Source organism: Homalodisca vitripennis, chromosome 1 (genome assembly GCF_021130785.1).
Source record: "Homalodisca vitripennis isolate AUS2020 chromosome 1, UT_GWSS_2.1, whole genome shotgun sequence".
In the NCBI taxonomy this organism is placed as follows: Eukaryota; Metazoa; Arthropoda; class Insecta; order Hemiptera; family Cicadellidae; genus Homalodisca; species Homalodisca vitripennis.
This window is the reverse complement of record NC_060207.1, coordinates 80,524,910-80,540,579: the sequence shown is the minus strand read 5'-3', so window position 1 is coordinate 80,540,579 and position 15,670 is coordinate 80,524,910. Positions and strand designations below refer to the sequence as shown.

The 15,670-nt window shown below is 33.0% G+C and overlaps 1 protein-coding gene across 2 annotated transcripts in view; it reads left to right on the top strand.

Annotated features, from left to right (window-relative positions):
- LOC124365451 (terminal nucleotidyltransferase 4B-like) overlaps positions 1–6,234 on the top strand; it is a 28,951-nt gene extending 22,717 nt beyond the window's left edge. For both annotated transcript variants that reach the window (XM_046821441.1, XM_046821436.1), the window contains one exon: positions 5,868–6,234. In XM_046821441.1, the coding sequence (XP_046677397.1) occupies positions 5,868–6,015 (148 nt within the window). In that variant the 3' untranslated portion in view covers positions 6,016–6,234. The remainder of the gene's footprint in view (positions 1–5,867) is intronic.
- Positions 6,235–15,670: the final 9,436 nt, after the last annotated feature.

Genomic DNA, 15,670 nt, shown 5'->3' with positions numbered 1-15,670 from the left:
TAAAAGACTTACCGTAATCTATAAGTTTCTCCAAGAGGTGTTGCATGTTTATATATAAAAAAATATTAATTAAGGTTGGATTTAAATAAAAAATGGTGTGTATTATTTTACAAGCAGTATAACTAATTTCATTTTTGAGTTATTGCTGTATTTTGTCTCTTGAAAAAATATGCTTTTGGTCATGACCATATTCGCGCCATGTAACACTACATTTATTTGGTTTTACTGGAATTTTGTGGGTCGAAGAGATTAACATTTCTTTGATTTATGTGATTAGTTTTGTGTGTCAGTTTACCCATTTAGTACATGATAGGATATTATACTAATTTATTTGTGTTGATTTAAGTTAGCCGCACATTTCTGTGATTCAATGTGGATAAAAAAGAATTGATTTGACTGTTGGTGTTAGTTTTGTAACAATTTAAATAAAATTGATTAGAAACGAAAAATAGTTCTATGATAAGAAAAGTTACTGTTAAAAAGTGAACTTGTTACCAATACCAGTTACTGTTTGTTGATTGAGTCTTTAGCGCCTAAGGAGAGTGTTAAGTTCCATTAGTGTCAAGTGAGAGTATGTGGTTTAATTTATTAATTTACTCTATCGTTCTGGCAATATTCGTTAATTCGTAGAATGTAAACAAGGGGTTGTCAAGTTATTTGACAGTGAGGCTGTACAATACAAGCTTAATGGTCTCTGGGGTTATGTGGTGTGAAGACTAATTTGTTCCAACAAATTGTAGCTGATTAGGTGATGTAGGTCTGGAAGTGACAGGTGGTTGTTCAGCAGGTGTCAAGTAACTTCTACACAGTTTGAAACCGACTTACCAGTTTATATTTTTAACGGTTTTCTGCGTGCCTTACTTACCTAGCATACACATAATCTCAATAGTGTTGTTTTGTGTTTTAATTATTGGTTCAAGATTGGAGTTGGAGGAAAACATGTTTTAAATTAGCTGATGTAACAGTGTAAAAATTGACCTGTGCTGAGAAATATTGTTGAACTGATGCATTTTTAACTCTTGATAATGCCAAAATACTTACAATTTTTTTACAGTATTCTCATAAAAATCTATTACTGTCAAAAATATTTATTTTAGTTCAAATACAAAAGAAGAAAGTACATTTCAAGTGTGATTACCAATTTTAAAAAAAATTTGGGTTTGAGCAGTTTTGTACACAAAATGTGTTGTATGAATTACAAAGGTACTTAAATATTTAAAGATATATTGTAAGATGTTTGTGGATGAGATATTGTACACTATTATATTAAACTAAGTTAATTTTCATGATCCATCCATAGAATATAAGTCAAAGTTTGTTATAAAAAACTATAAATTGGTAAGAAATAAAAAAATTCTGATCAATTCAGGAAACAAATGAAACCAAAATAATATTTATTTAATAGATATAATTAAATCACAAATTAACTTCTATTTCCATTTAAAAATCTTATCTTCTAAGTTCTTTGTTACTGACGCTGGATCGTGTTTTCAACACTGTATTAATTACGAAACTTGTAAATGTAGAGGTGATGTTGTAAATGACAAAACCGCTTCAGTATGATATTTGTCTAATATTTTGACTGTTACATTTTCAAAGAACGAACATACCTTTTAATGACCATAGCTTTTAAGACATTGGAAACAAGTTGTGTGAGAAGTCTCACTTGCCCATAAATGAAGGAAATACTTTGTACGGTTTACTTTGCACAATAATTAGTATTAATATTTAAAAGATGTAGCTTTGGTCTGTGCAATAATTCTATTTTATCTTGTTCATATCTTTTACCTCAAATTATTTTGTTTTTCCATTAAAAGAAACAAAATTTTCAAATTTGCTAGAATTAAAAAACATATGTTTTACGGTTAGAAAAAAAATACAGCATCTCAAGTCAGTGAACATGTTTTGATTTGTTAATAAGAGATTAGGTCCAATTTATTTAAAAAAATGTATGACACAACGTGCAAAGAACTGTTTCTTCAATGCCAAAATTTGTGTAGAGTCGTTTATTTTCTGTTAATAAACTTTTCTGCTGTCAAGGTATTTTTTCTGTCATTGTTGTATATCTGATGCTAAAGTGCATTTTGTGCTGACAACATTGAATATACATCCATTTTCAAGAACTGTTTATATACTAGAAATAGCAGATATCTCCTGTCAATAATTATTTTCTCTATTGGCAATCGTGATATGGCATCAGCTGTTTATGTATTGGCAATTATCGCCTACCAATAATTATTTCTCTATTAGCAATCGTGATCTGTCTGGCATCAAGTATTGGTTTTATACTGGCAATTTCTAATATTATCTGTAGTGTGGTTTCTTTACAATAACAACAATATTGATATATATATTCACATTTATGTTGGTATTACCAATAACCAGTGTCAAGGGCTGTGTAGTTATTTGGAGTGTCAATATACCCAAAACGCTTATCTAATGTTAAATACAGTTTTTGTACTGTTATCATTCCCGCATTGCCAATATATGTGTCAAGGCATATTTCTGTATTGGCAATGCTAGATTTATGGGTTTTGGAAAATCAGATACTTGTAGGACTGTACAAGAATAATATAACAGAATAACTAGTCACAGGTTATTCTTTTAACCACAAATAAAAACAGCTAGGTATCAGCCTTTTTTATTTCAGAATTTCTACGAACATTCCAGATAGAAATATATGATTATTTAATATTTCTTGGAGGGTTTGTAAATCAGCATAATGTATTAAAATTTTATGTCATATATATATTGTTTAAACGTTTAGTTTTATTTAAAAACTGTATGAGCTTCTTGAATATCATAGCTATATATCAATGGTAATGCAAAGAAAAAAACACCACTTAATTCTGACCAAAACTATAAAACACTTCTGTTATTTTAAGTGAAATGTAAAATATTTATATAATGAAAATTAGCGTTATAAAGTATTTACTGCAATTGGCTATGTTAATATTTGATTTCATTTGGTTTATTATTTCAATCTTTCAAATATAACTTGACAGCCCCTTTTCAACATAATTACACCTGGACTATGAATGTATCTACAATAATTGTTTTAAACTCATTACTAATACCATATTTTGTATACTTTGATTAATTAATGTAATTATTGATTTAAAATGTATGTGTTTGTTATAAATGTGAACAGTGATGGGCTATTTCCCAAATGTTATGATTCTTCAATTATCAATGAGTAAATTTGTTTTTCAAACCTCTTGGAGGTCTAGTTTTATTTAGGCCCAGATTATTTTGTTGTGGCAGAATAAAACTAGATTCAAATACCATTAATCGAATAAACTTCATAAGCACTTTCAAGGTATTAAAGATTTCATTTATATCAGCGTTTTCAGTTAAAAACACAAGTGTACTTGAGAATAAGCATGTGAACATGAGAATAAACTGTGAATAAGATTCACAGCAATAAAAAAAAGGCAATGGGATAGGGAAAAAGTTTAGGTAAACAGAAAGAACACATATAAGGAAAAAGGAGGAACAGTGCTGCCTTGCATAATATGACCGTGCAACCTAAATTACTTGACCTCATTCAACACACACTGATGTGGCTATATTACTTTATTTTATAGTTTTGTGTGGCTCCCTTAAGATAACATATAATTGACAATTTCGCTCGAAAGTGATGACACAAGAATAGGAAGTTCAAACTAAACTAAAGATCTGACATACTATATAACCACCACCATTTGCTAAGATGTACTATGAGTTATAAGTGAAGAAGATGGTGAAATTGGCTGAAATTGCTCGCAATATAAATAAATATGTACTGTATTTTTTCACTCAAAACCAAATAAATTTAGTTCCAATCTACATTAGTACAAAACCATATTAAAATAAGAAGTGCTGTATAAAAATGAAAATACTCTTGACAGTTCATACATAAATTAAAATATAAGTATAATCATGTCATATATTGAATTGTATATCTTTTTAAAAGTTATAGAATATATATTAAATTCTAACATGTATTTAAATAAAACACGCTACTAATATGACATATAAAACGTCAATTAAGATTGATTAGGCATATAATCTCAATTGTGTTAGGGAAACAGACAATTATTGTTTTGTGTAATGATTGCATGGTAAACATGTATTTTTTTCATTTCTCACAACTATCTAAAAATTACAGAAACCCAGAACTACCAAGACTTTACACGAATTCTGTTTGAAAGTCTTAACCTGATGTATTAAAAATACAAATGGATGCAAGTATAATTGTTTTAGTATATTGAAATTGTAACTTTGGATTGAATCTCATCTCAGAAGAAACCATAATTTTGGAATTGGCCCATCAATAGCCTTATGCAAAACTAGTACAATTATTATCATGCAGCTGTGGTCGGTCAGCGTATATATAATATATATTTGATATATTTGTTGATGTATGCCAAAGCAGCCTAATTTTAAATAATTGTAAGTCTGTTGTGAACTAGTCGAGTTAAGTTTCAATATCAATAACGGTTGAAGATGGAACAGCTCAAACATCAATCGAAATTTGTATCTGTGTTTGTCACACTGTATAATTTTGTGATTGAGTGTAACTCTGCTCCAGAGTGTCTATGAAAATGCCAAGAAAGATTATATTTGTGACGTACAATTAAAAAAAGACACAAACTCAAAATAAGTCTCAGTAGTTTGTCACAATGTATAAAATAAAATTATTCATTTCAATACGATTTTTAAATATGTAGATTGAATATTAATAATTGGTACAAAATCCAAAACATTGTTATTCTTGAGATTGATTAATTTCTTTTTAAACTTGTTTGTTAAAGTTAAACATTACCACCTTAAAATACTTGATGCAGAAATATCAGCATATCTTATTTGTAATAACAGACATTGTACTTATTGACTTTTAAAAATATAGGAATAATTAATAGAATTAAATATTTTGTCATTGTAAAAGAAATTATCTGCTTTTGTAATCTGAGGGTGGTGAATTGTTCTAACGAATTTATTGTAAATAACTATACAGACCACTTTAAAAGTAATTAAATTGAAATTTAATTTGTGATTCTGTAGTGTTTACTATTGTAGTGGATATAAAATTTGTGTAATGTAATCTCAATGGCATCGGGTTTTATAAACTCCTTAATGTGTTGTTGCTAAAAAACTTAATAAGTATTAGTGTTAAAAGTATTACCAGATTTAATGAAATATGTAATGTAGACAAAAAACACTGAATACAAATGAAATGAAATAATTTTATCATGTTCATATCAAAATGATTTGCTAAAATAGTTCTAAAGGAGTCAACATTTATGCTTTTTACATAATTGTGAAAATGAAGCATTTAATTTTAATGTTTGTAATTTATAGAAAACTTTTAGTTCCTGCTAGGTTTTATTTGTCTCTTATGAGAAAGCTGTGATTATTGGAATTTTGCTCTGCATATTTAATGTGCAGATTGTTTGTTTTAGTGTTGTTCTGTAGAGCCATTATTTTCATAACTGAAAATAGTTGTACTCTGAACACAGTGTTATGAAATGGTGCCAAACGAATTCCTACTGTAATTTATTAATGGTAGTGCTGTGACTGAACAGTGGTAGTATTTATTTATGTTTGACATGTGTTTTTTACGATGCGTTTTGACCTTCATCTAGCAGCAGTATTGTGCTTTTTATTAATACTCTTATATTAATAGTACTACAATGGGTAACAGTGACAAAAGGTCGATTGACTGCTGAAACTTTAATATTTTACAGAATAAAAAGTTAATAGCAGATATTTATACAAAGATTATTTTTCATGTCATAGCAGTTAAAAATGTACTGTAGCCTATTTAAAACTGTTACTGAACAAAGTGTATATTTTTTACTAAAACACTGATTGTTTGCTTTCAGATATTCATTAATACCTTATCCAAGATTACCTGTATTCCCTAATAGGCCTTCTGACACGTTGTTCAAGCCTGGTGTGGCCTTCTCCCATCCCAGCCACCATCCCCTGCCCCTGCATCTTCCTCTCGACTTCCTGATCGCAGCCTGGTAATTCCCCACTTCGCACACACCACATCAAATTGTGATAGACAAGTACAGACTTTGGCAATAAAAATTATGCAATTTTCAGCTCCAATAAAATATGTTCCACTAAATGGGTGTTGAGATGTAACTAGTCATTTTTTATAATTCATGTACAAATTGTTGTAATTAATGTTTCTTATGTATTGTACAGGTAAATTTTCCAATTATAGTTTTTGATATATTGTGACGCATTGTTTGTATTTTGTACTCTGAAGTTTTTGTGCAAAAGGACTTGACAATTTGTGTAATGAATTACCTTTACAACCCCAACACACTGCAAACTGTGAGTTATAGAATTTTCATGGTTTTTGTTAAAAATACATTGATACCAGTATACTATAATTATTTACATTTTATCATTACTTTGTTTGATGTAAGTAACACATATAGCTTTGTTTCTTGCACCACAACAAATAATTTAAAGGCTAAAATAAAAAGTACAACACATGTAAAAAAAGAAAAAAAAATCATGGATGTACTATAATGAATCTAAAAAAGTAATCAGTAGTATATAAAATAAATAGTACAAATAATGAAATGATTATTACAGCTCATTTTAAGAACAATTTTCATCTAAGCCGATACTTGTACTTATCAATTTTTAAATGCAATTATATAAGTTTCAGGGAAGCCTAAATTGTGTAAATATGTATATAGTTACTATTTATTGTAAATAACATTATAAATACATTGTAACATCTAAATTAATGGAAACTTGCTAAGTTTATAATTGATATTAAAAAATAAATTTCTCATTTTAGAAAAAATTAACTGTACACCATTTGTTGGTTATACTCATTATTGTCTTTTTGCAAATTTCAGACGTGTACAACATTTGTTTGCATATGTTAACATGATATATACATATTTAACAAATATATGTTATACATGTATGTCTATTCTCACAAAATATTTGGCTTTATATTAATTAAACTTAAAATTTTATATTCCATTTTGTCACTATTGTAAAATACTCGTATTGATTTATTTTTTGTTTTATAAATATTGTTTTGTTTTATGTACATAATTGTTATTTATGATATTTAAAAAAAGTATAAAAAACATAAAAACAAATAAAAATAAACCATTGATTGTAAATAGTATATTTTGTTTTCCTTATTACATTACCTGTCATATTATTCAAGTTCATAGGGGACGAGTTATAGTGTTGACTTAGATTAGTGATGAAAGTACTTCTTGTGTTTAAGTGTAGAAATTCTTTTAATTTGAAAAGTAGTGTTTTAGAGTGTCAAATTATATTACAACCAAAAAACATTTTGTATGATCAAAAACTGCAGGATTGAATTACTGACAAAGTACACTCTGGAGACCCCAAAAATAACCTTGACTATTCTATACATAATTTTGTAGGCGTTTGTATCTAGAGGTTTGTAAGGCAAAATTCCAGATTTTAAAATGCAGCTTAAACTTTTAGGGTCCATAGGCAAACTCAGTCTGACATCACTATCTCGTCCGTTCCAGTCCAAACTCAGACTCAGTCCAACATTTGTTGCAACGCAACTTGTATATCTAACACAAAAAGTCATTCGGGTTCATTTTTGTTAGATGTAACGTCTCTGTAGGTATTGTGAAAGGGTTACCAGTCACAATTTCCTCTTTCACCTTTATTACGATGCGTAGTTGCAAACCTGCGTAGTGTTAGTTTTCAGCTGGCCAACGACTTGTAGCGTATGCTACTGTTTGGTTAAACATTTGTTATTAAATGTTTGGTTTATGAATAGATGCAGGCTTATTATGATTATTTAGTTGTCAACAAATAAACATGTAAAGTGAGTTTCCATTTTCAACTGAAATGGCATTAAAGAGCCGAGACGGCGGTGTGATGCAAATGTTTTGCACGACATTGAAGATGGACTGTTTGATTTTGATAGTGACAATGATTGTATTGATACTGATTTTGCTATTTCTGAGGTCGAAAGCAAATATTATGTGTCTATTTTGTAAATGGATTCAGACACTAAATTTTGTTTTTATTAATTTTAAATTTTATCTACAGTTCAAAAAGCTATTGTTATAGTAACAACTTTTTACTATCGTACTGATGTAATATTCAGTCTGGAAGTGTAGAAGAAACCAAGTAAATTATATATGCCTATGTTGCAGACCAACTAATTCACTTCTACAGTTAACAAAATGTAAGTAGTACTACATACTTTCATAAGATAAAATGTGGGTACTTTATTGAATCAAGAACATCATATATAGTTTTTCATTTTTCATATATATAAGTAGGTAAAAGACCTGAACAAAAATGTATTTTCATTCTATTTAAAGAAATACAAAAAAAAAACAAGTTTCTTCATTTGAAAAATCAAGTTTTTTAATTTATTGGTTTATAGTTATATGTATGTAGGTAATAATGAAATAAAGGCATATTAACTTGAAATTAATCAGACCTAGTAGTCAATGTAGTGGCGAACAAATAGACCCCAAAAGGTAAAGTGTGTATATGTATGTATATACAGGGTGACAATAAAGTCTGGAACCTCTTTTTTAATTTTTGAACCACAATAGAAAGAAATACCAAAGTTCACACGTGCTTACTGGTGATAGTAACGCACACATCTGCCCAATTACCGACCGGATAATCCCTTTGGGATTTAAATTTAAACTATTTGTTTTAGTGATAAATTCAATTTAGCTAACAGTTGAGCATAATTTGTATCATTGATTTTAAATACTATCTTACCTTCTCTAGTGAATACGTGTTTACTTCTAGTTCTGATTTCCTAGAAGCGTAATCACTACAGAATAACACCTATTTTAAGAAGGGTTGATTTATTGTAAATGTTGACAAAGTTTTCATTAAAATTTCGAGTTTTTTTAGGTTGATGGAGGAAGAGGGTTTTCTATTTATATTGTATATTTCATATGTTCACTGTATCGTAATGCATGTGCATCGGTGTTAAAGATTCATAGATGCCTTAATTTGGACTGGAATGTTCCACACATACAAAATACTATATTTGGATTTTTTTCTTCAGAAATTCGATATGGTACAAGCAAATTACTAGATAGGGAAGACCGAAATCTGTGTGTCATACTCCATGAAATGCTGAAGCATCTTATTGCATAGTTCTTCAGTTGTCTGAGAATATTTACTAGAACCGCAACACTTCAACAATTCATTATATGTATCACAATACAGTATCTTAATGTACAATTCCCTTAAAGTATGTCTTGGAATCCAGATTTTTTCTGGCAATCTGTCTTCATTACAAGACATTAATTACATTCCAAGAATCAAATTAACTAAATTTACTTTAGAATATTGTTTATATGAATGATTTTATAGTTGGGAAAATGTTACGTTGACCCACACATTTGAAAAAACTGGTTTAAGACTAGCATACTTCAGATTTGTTTAGATTTATTTAATTTTGAAGGCTAATAAACATTGGTTCTGTAGATGAATAAATAATTCTAAAACATTTGACACTTGCCCATATAATATTGTTTTTGAATTAAACTGAACACATTCAAAAATGTATTATTTTATTCTCAGACACCACGTAAATGACGTTGGTATTATATACGTGGTTTCAAAACTCAAATTTGAGTCAACATTAAAATATTTTGAAATATTCAAAGCAGTACTCTAGTACACCTACAAATGTTAATACACTAGCTGAGCACAATTCAGAATGGTTGACTTTACAGTTAAATTGCAATAACACAGACATTTTTCAAAGTAACCAACTATAGGGTTTTTTATTTTGGGCGGGTAGATGTTGAGATGAAATAAAACAAGTTAAATATGATATATTAACAAAATTTATTTTTCATTTGAAAGGCCCATGTATGCCATTATGTGTGTAATATAACATCGTTCAAATGTCCACTGCAGTTTCTCACAATAGTACGGATTCGAGTGGTCCAATTTTCAATTACTCTGCCGCATAAATCTGGTTGAATTTGAGCGATGGCCTGGGCTATGTTGATCTTAATCCCATCGGTTGATTAAGGCCTATTGGCATAGACCTGCGACTTCAGGAAACCCTATAAAAAAAGTCTAGGGTAGATCATCTTACCTCGCGAGAGATAACCATACCCTCAAATCGTTCATGCAAAATGTTCATGGTTTCGTTTGCTGTGTGGCATGTAGAGCCGTCCTGCTGAAACCACATGTCGTTTACGTCCATATTGTTCAATTTGGGCCAAAAGAAATCCGTTATCATTGTTCTGTAGTGTTCACCGTTGACAGTGATGGCCTCACCAACGTTGTTTTCAAAAAAATACGTTTGAAAAATCACACTGCCAGCCCAAAATCCGCACCAAACAGTAACTTTTTGTGGATGTACCGCTACCTGGTGAACCTCATGTGGGTTTGCGTTGTCCCGTATACGGAAATTATGCTTGTTAACATAGCCATTCATCCAGAAATGTGCTTCGTCGCTGAAGATAATTTTTCGGCCGAAATTAGGGTCCTCTTCCAAACACTCCAAAGCCCACTCGGCAAGCAAACGGCGTTGTCTATGGTCATAAACTTTAAGCTCCTGGGTCAGTTGGATTTTGTACGGATGCAGGCCTAAATCCAGACGCAAAATTCGCCAAGTTGAAGTTTGCAAAAGGCCGAGTTCTTGTGCACGGCGAGGAATTTACTGCCTCGGGTTCCTCTGCACACTTTCATGGACAGTGGCGACGTTCTCGATAGATCTGCTGTTCCTTTATCATCTGGGTATAGGCTGGTTGTTTACCGAACCAGTATTCTCAAATTTAGCTACCAAACGTTGAAATTGAAGGGCCTCCGTGTCTGCCGTAAAATGGTTGCAATGCACGTAAAATTTTAACTGAACACTCATTTTGATAATAAAGTTTAATCATCTGAACGTGCTGCTCAATCGTGTAACTTGATGAAATAAATTGTAATGAAATGGCAAAACTTACTGAACAATAATACACTAATGAAACAGTTGATACCAAAACAACATGGCCACCACAGGCTGCCAACATCTACCCGCCCAAAATGAAAAACCCTATACAAGGTAAGAATATGCAAGACCAAATTGCATGTAGGTTTCACTGAAGGTGGTTGCTAAAATTCAAGTCTACAGGTCATTTCATTCTCGAGGTGTTCTGAGTACTTACATTTACAGCTGCCAGGCAGACAGAGAAATTTTGCCAGCCTACTAAGCGATAGACTTCAATGACACTCAGCCAAATTCCATGGATAGACATGCACCATCATCAAAATCATTCCTGTCTATGTAGAAACAAAGTTTTATGCATGCAGATTTTTAAGTCTACAGATGAAATCATTCTCGAGATATGCTGCGGAAACTTAGGCTACGTAAATACTTACAAATCCCATAGAGAGTCATTGTAATCATCACCCATAGCTTGATTCGTTCTCGAGATACACAGCAGAAAACAGACACAGGCAGATATTTTTTTTTTGACAATTTTATTTACAATCTGTTCAGACATTCTTAGAACAATAAGTAAATTAGATAAAATAATAAATTAACACGAGTTAGACTCTATCCAGCGATAGAGCTAACACAAATAAACAAGAAAGTTTGAAATTAGAACCTAAGAGGTAAGTCCAGGATTGAGTGTCTCTTCAGACGTGTAACTGACGCACTATTATCCAACAGGTTCATCGCAAGATAGTTCGGATGAGAATACAGCTTGTCTTGGTACTTCTTGCTGTAGCGAGTTATTTCCTCTTTTACTGTAGGAATTTTGGTGTCTTGATGTATTAATTGATTAGTTATATACCACGGAGCTTCCAGGATGTTCCGAAGGACTTTAGACTGAAAACGTTGGAGAATTTCGATGTTGGAGTTACTGGCTGTACCCCAAAGCTGTATACCATAAGTCCAAACAGGTTTCAAAATCACCTTGTATACTAACAACTTATTTCTTAATGATAATTTCGACCTCTTGTTTAAAAGCCAGGATATTTTTTTGAATTTTGGGTTTAAAAATAATCTTTTGTGCCAGATATGAGAACGCCAAGTTAGTCTTCGGTCTAGATGCATACCCAGATATTTCACTTCTTCAGATTGGGGGAGGAGGACATTATTAAGAGAGACAGGTGGGCAGTTAGCAGGCCTTGTTGTGAAAGTTACATGAGTGGACTTGGTTTCATTAACCTTCACCCTCCATCTCACAAGCCACTCCGACAAGTCATCCAGCTCAGATTGTAGTCGTTGGGATGCAATTCCTGGGACTTCATGAGAGGCTAGTATAGCGGTATCATCAGCAAAGGTGGCCATGGTGACATCGGCTCGTACAGGTATGTCAGATGTGAAGAGGGTGTAGAAGATGGGACCCAATACACTGCCTTGTGGAACGCCCGCCTCAATTTTGTGGAGGTCGGAGTATTCGTCTTGAAATTTGACTCGAAAAAACCTGTTTGACAAATAGGACTTGATGCCATTAAAGAAAGAATGAGGAACTAGTAGTTTTAATTTATAGAGGAGACCCTCATGCCAAACTTTATCAAAAGCCTGACTGATATCAAGAAAAACAGCCGAGCAGTATCTTTTTGCTTCCAGATCTTCCTTCACTACATTGACCACACGATGAATCTGCTCAATGGTAGAGTGCTTCTGGCGGAAACCAAACTGATGGTTGGGGATAAGGTTGCCGCTATCAATAACTTGCTGAAATCGTTTTAGAAAAAGCTTCTCAAAAACTTTTGAAGTCACAGGCAATAGACTTATGGGCCTATAAGAACTAACCTGATGTGGAGGCTTCCCAGGTTTAGCTACCATGACAATTTCCGATAATTTCCACTGTGCTGGAAAATGCTCAATTCTCAATATTGCGTTGAAGACAAAAGTCAAAAACATAATAGCTTTCCTCGGCAGTTCTTTTAAAATCCTTCCTGTAATGAGGTCATACCCAGGAGCTTTGTACGGCTTCAATTGTTTCACAATTATTTCAGTTACTTCAGAGGGAGTAAAGGGCTGAACAGGAAGTGATAGTTGGGTAGGTGATTCTAATAAGTATTCAATTTCTGGGTCAGGAGCTTGAGCTGAGTCACTGGGCTTGAACATATCGCGTATGTGCGTAGCGAATACTTCAGCTTTCTCCTTGTTGTTCTTGCCCCAGCCACCACCTGGCAAGATAATCGGAGGAATCGGCACTCTTGGACTAGTCATGTGCTTAGTAGTTTTCCACATTGAATATTTCGTGTCTTCTGTAGGAGTTAGACTTGCAGTAAAAACCTGAAACCTTTCATTATTGAAGTTAGATAACAAACGTTTCAAATCCCGCGCTGCTCTATTGAAGTTGTTTTTGTCACGAGGATTCCTGGAATTTTGCCAAATCCTACGAAGTCTTCTTTTTTGAGCAATCTTTTTCTTGATGCTAAGAGGGTAGTTCAGGCCATTAGTGGTTCCATTTCGGTGATGCGGCGTTGATTGCCAAGCACACTTCTGGACTGTAAGTAGTAGATAGCCTGGATCATGAAACGTCACTCACTCTGGCTGCTGAGGTAGGTAATGCTTTATTGAATGAAAATATGCTTTTAAAACAAGAATTACATGAACTTAAGGCAAAAGCAGGTGAAGGCATATTGGAGATTGAAGACAGACTAAAAGCAGCTGAGGATATTATTCATGAATTAACTGAGAAAAATCATAATCTGCAACAAGACATAATTTATTTAAACAAAAAACTTGAAAAAGAACTCTCTATCAATCAGGACTTGCTAGAACAAGCTGAAAGTGAAAAAAATCATTACTTCAATACTATTACTGACTTAAATTCCAAAAAGGCCAAACTTGAAGACAAAATTAAGCGGTTAACCACAAAATTAGATGAGCTTAGTCAGAAAGCTACCTGTGACGAGGTTGAAAGAAATGGTCTAAGGACAAGGATTGTTGACTTGGTTGCTAGAGAGGAAAGCTTAAGCTTGCAGGTCAATGAGAAAGGCAAAATGATTGGCTTGATGAAGACTGAATCTGAAGAACTTGTAATGAAGATCTCTGATCTGGAAGGTGCAGCAAGGGCTTACCTAAGATCTTTTCTTGGTAACATAAAGTCAAAAATTAAGCTAAACATTTGTCAAAACATCGAACATGACATGCCACAGGAGCAGTACAGTCCAAAACCATTTGTAACACCTTCAATTCTTGGTCCCCCTTCAAATAACCTGCTTTCATCTCCAATTTCTTCTACCTTCGAGACACTAACTGTACCTGGATTAGACAGTCAAACCTCATCAAAGAAACTGACCCAAGCTGAAACAGGAGGAGACAGACAAACCTCAGCTAAAAAACTGATTCAATCCATAACAGGAGGAGACAGACAAACCTCACCGAAAAAACTGATTCAATCCATAACAGAAAAAGACAGACCAACATCGTCAACAAGACTGACCCAGGTCGAAACAGGAGGAGACAGACAAACCTCGCCTAAAAAACTGAACTGGGACAAAAACTCTTCACAAGAACAAGGGACCAATCTTGGACAAAAGATGCCTTTACCTCCTTACACAGCAAAGAAGTTAGCATCTGGGGAGACGTTAGAGGAGTTCTTTCTGAAAAATATTGAGGATGCTTTATCGTTCAGAAATGATTCCTCTCTTATACCTACGAAGAGATTTTCCTGGGCTATCAATTCAAACATGGAAAATGTGTCAACTACAAGAAATCCCAGCCTCAAGGATCAAGAAAACAAAATCTCTGTTTGCCAACGGTCCAATGACTCTGAACTCAGGCAAGATATTCCACGATCTGAAGAAACTTCCACCCAAACCCTAGTCACACCACCCCTTATAAAACAAATCGAGTCCCACAACATTCAGCATTTTTTAGACCCCACTCAGAGAAAAAAAACTCGAGACAAAACGTTTGTAAACTCAACTTGGGCCACAACAATCTTTCATCACGGCAGAATACTGTAGTCTTTCATCAAAATGTTGACAGACTTGGTAATAAAATTGACAGATTGAACCATCTCTTAGACTTGGATAAACCCGACTTTGTTGTACTCACAGAACATGGACTGAATCTGACTACTCTGGAAAACGTGTGCCTGCTAAATTACATTTTGGTTGCTGCATATTGCAGAGAAAATCACCTGAAAGGGGGTGTGGCCATATACAAAAGCAAAAATATGGCTAATGAGGCAGAATGTTTCGACTTAAGCAGCCATTGTGAAGAGCTCCGTTGCGAAATGTGTGCGGTAAAGGTAACTTTGGATAGGAGAAGACATCTTTACATACTTGGAATTTACCGTCCCCCGAATGCTTCTCTTGACATCTCATTGTTGCACTTAGCTGATGCACTAGAGAAAATACCCACAAACAACAGTAGGATCTGCATTTTCGGAGACTTCAACATCAACAACTTAACAACTTCAAGAGAGAATACGGCTCTATGTGAAATGCTTGCTTCTCTGAATATCTCAAGATTACCACTACCCCCTACCAGAATAACTAGTACCTCTGCCACCTCCATCGATCTTGTATGCACCAACCTAAAGCCTCATGAAGTAAGAGTTCAAGTAACAAATACAGGCATTTCTGATCATACTGGACAGCTGTGTTTCTTGGAAGTTTCATCTCGCCTTAAAAAGTCTTCAACCTCAACTAGAAGGCACTTAAATGAAGACAATCTTTCACATCTGAAAAGCCTGCTTGCACT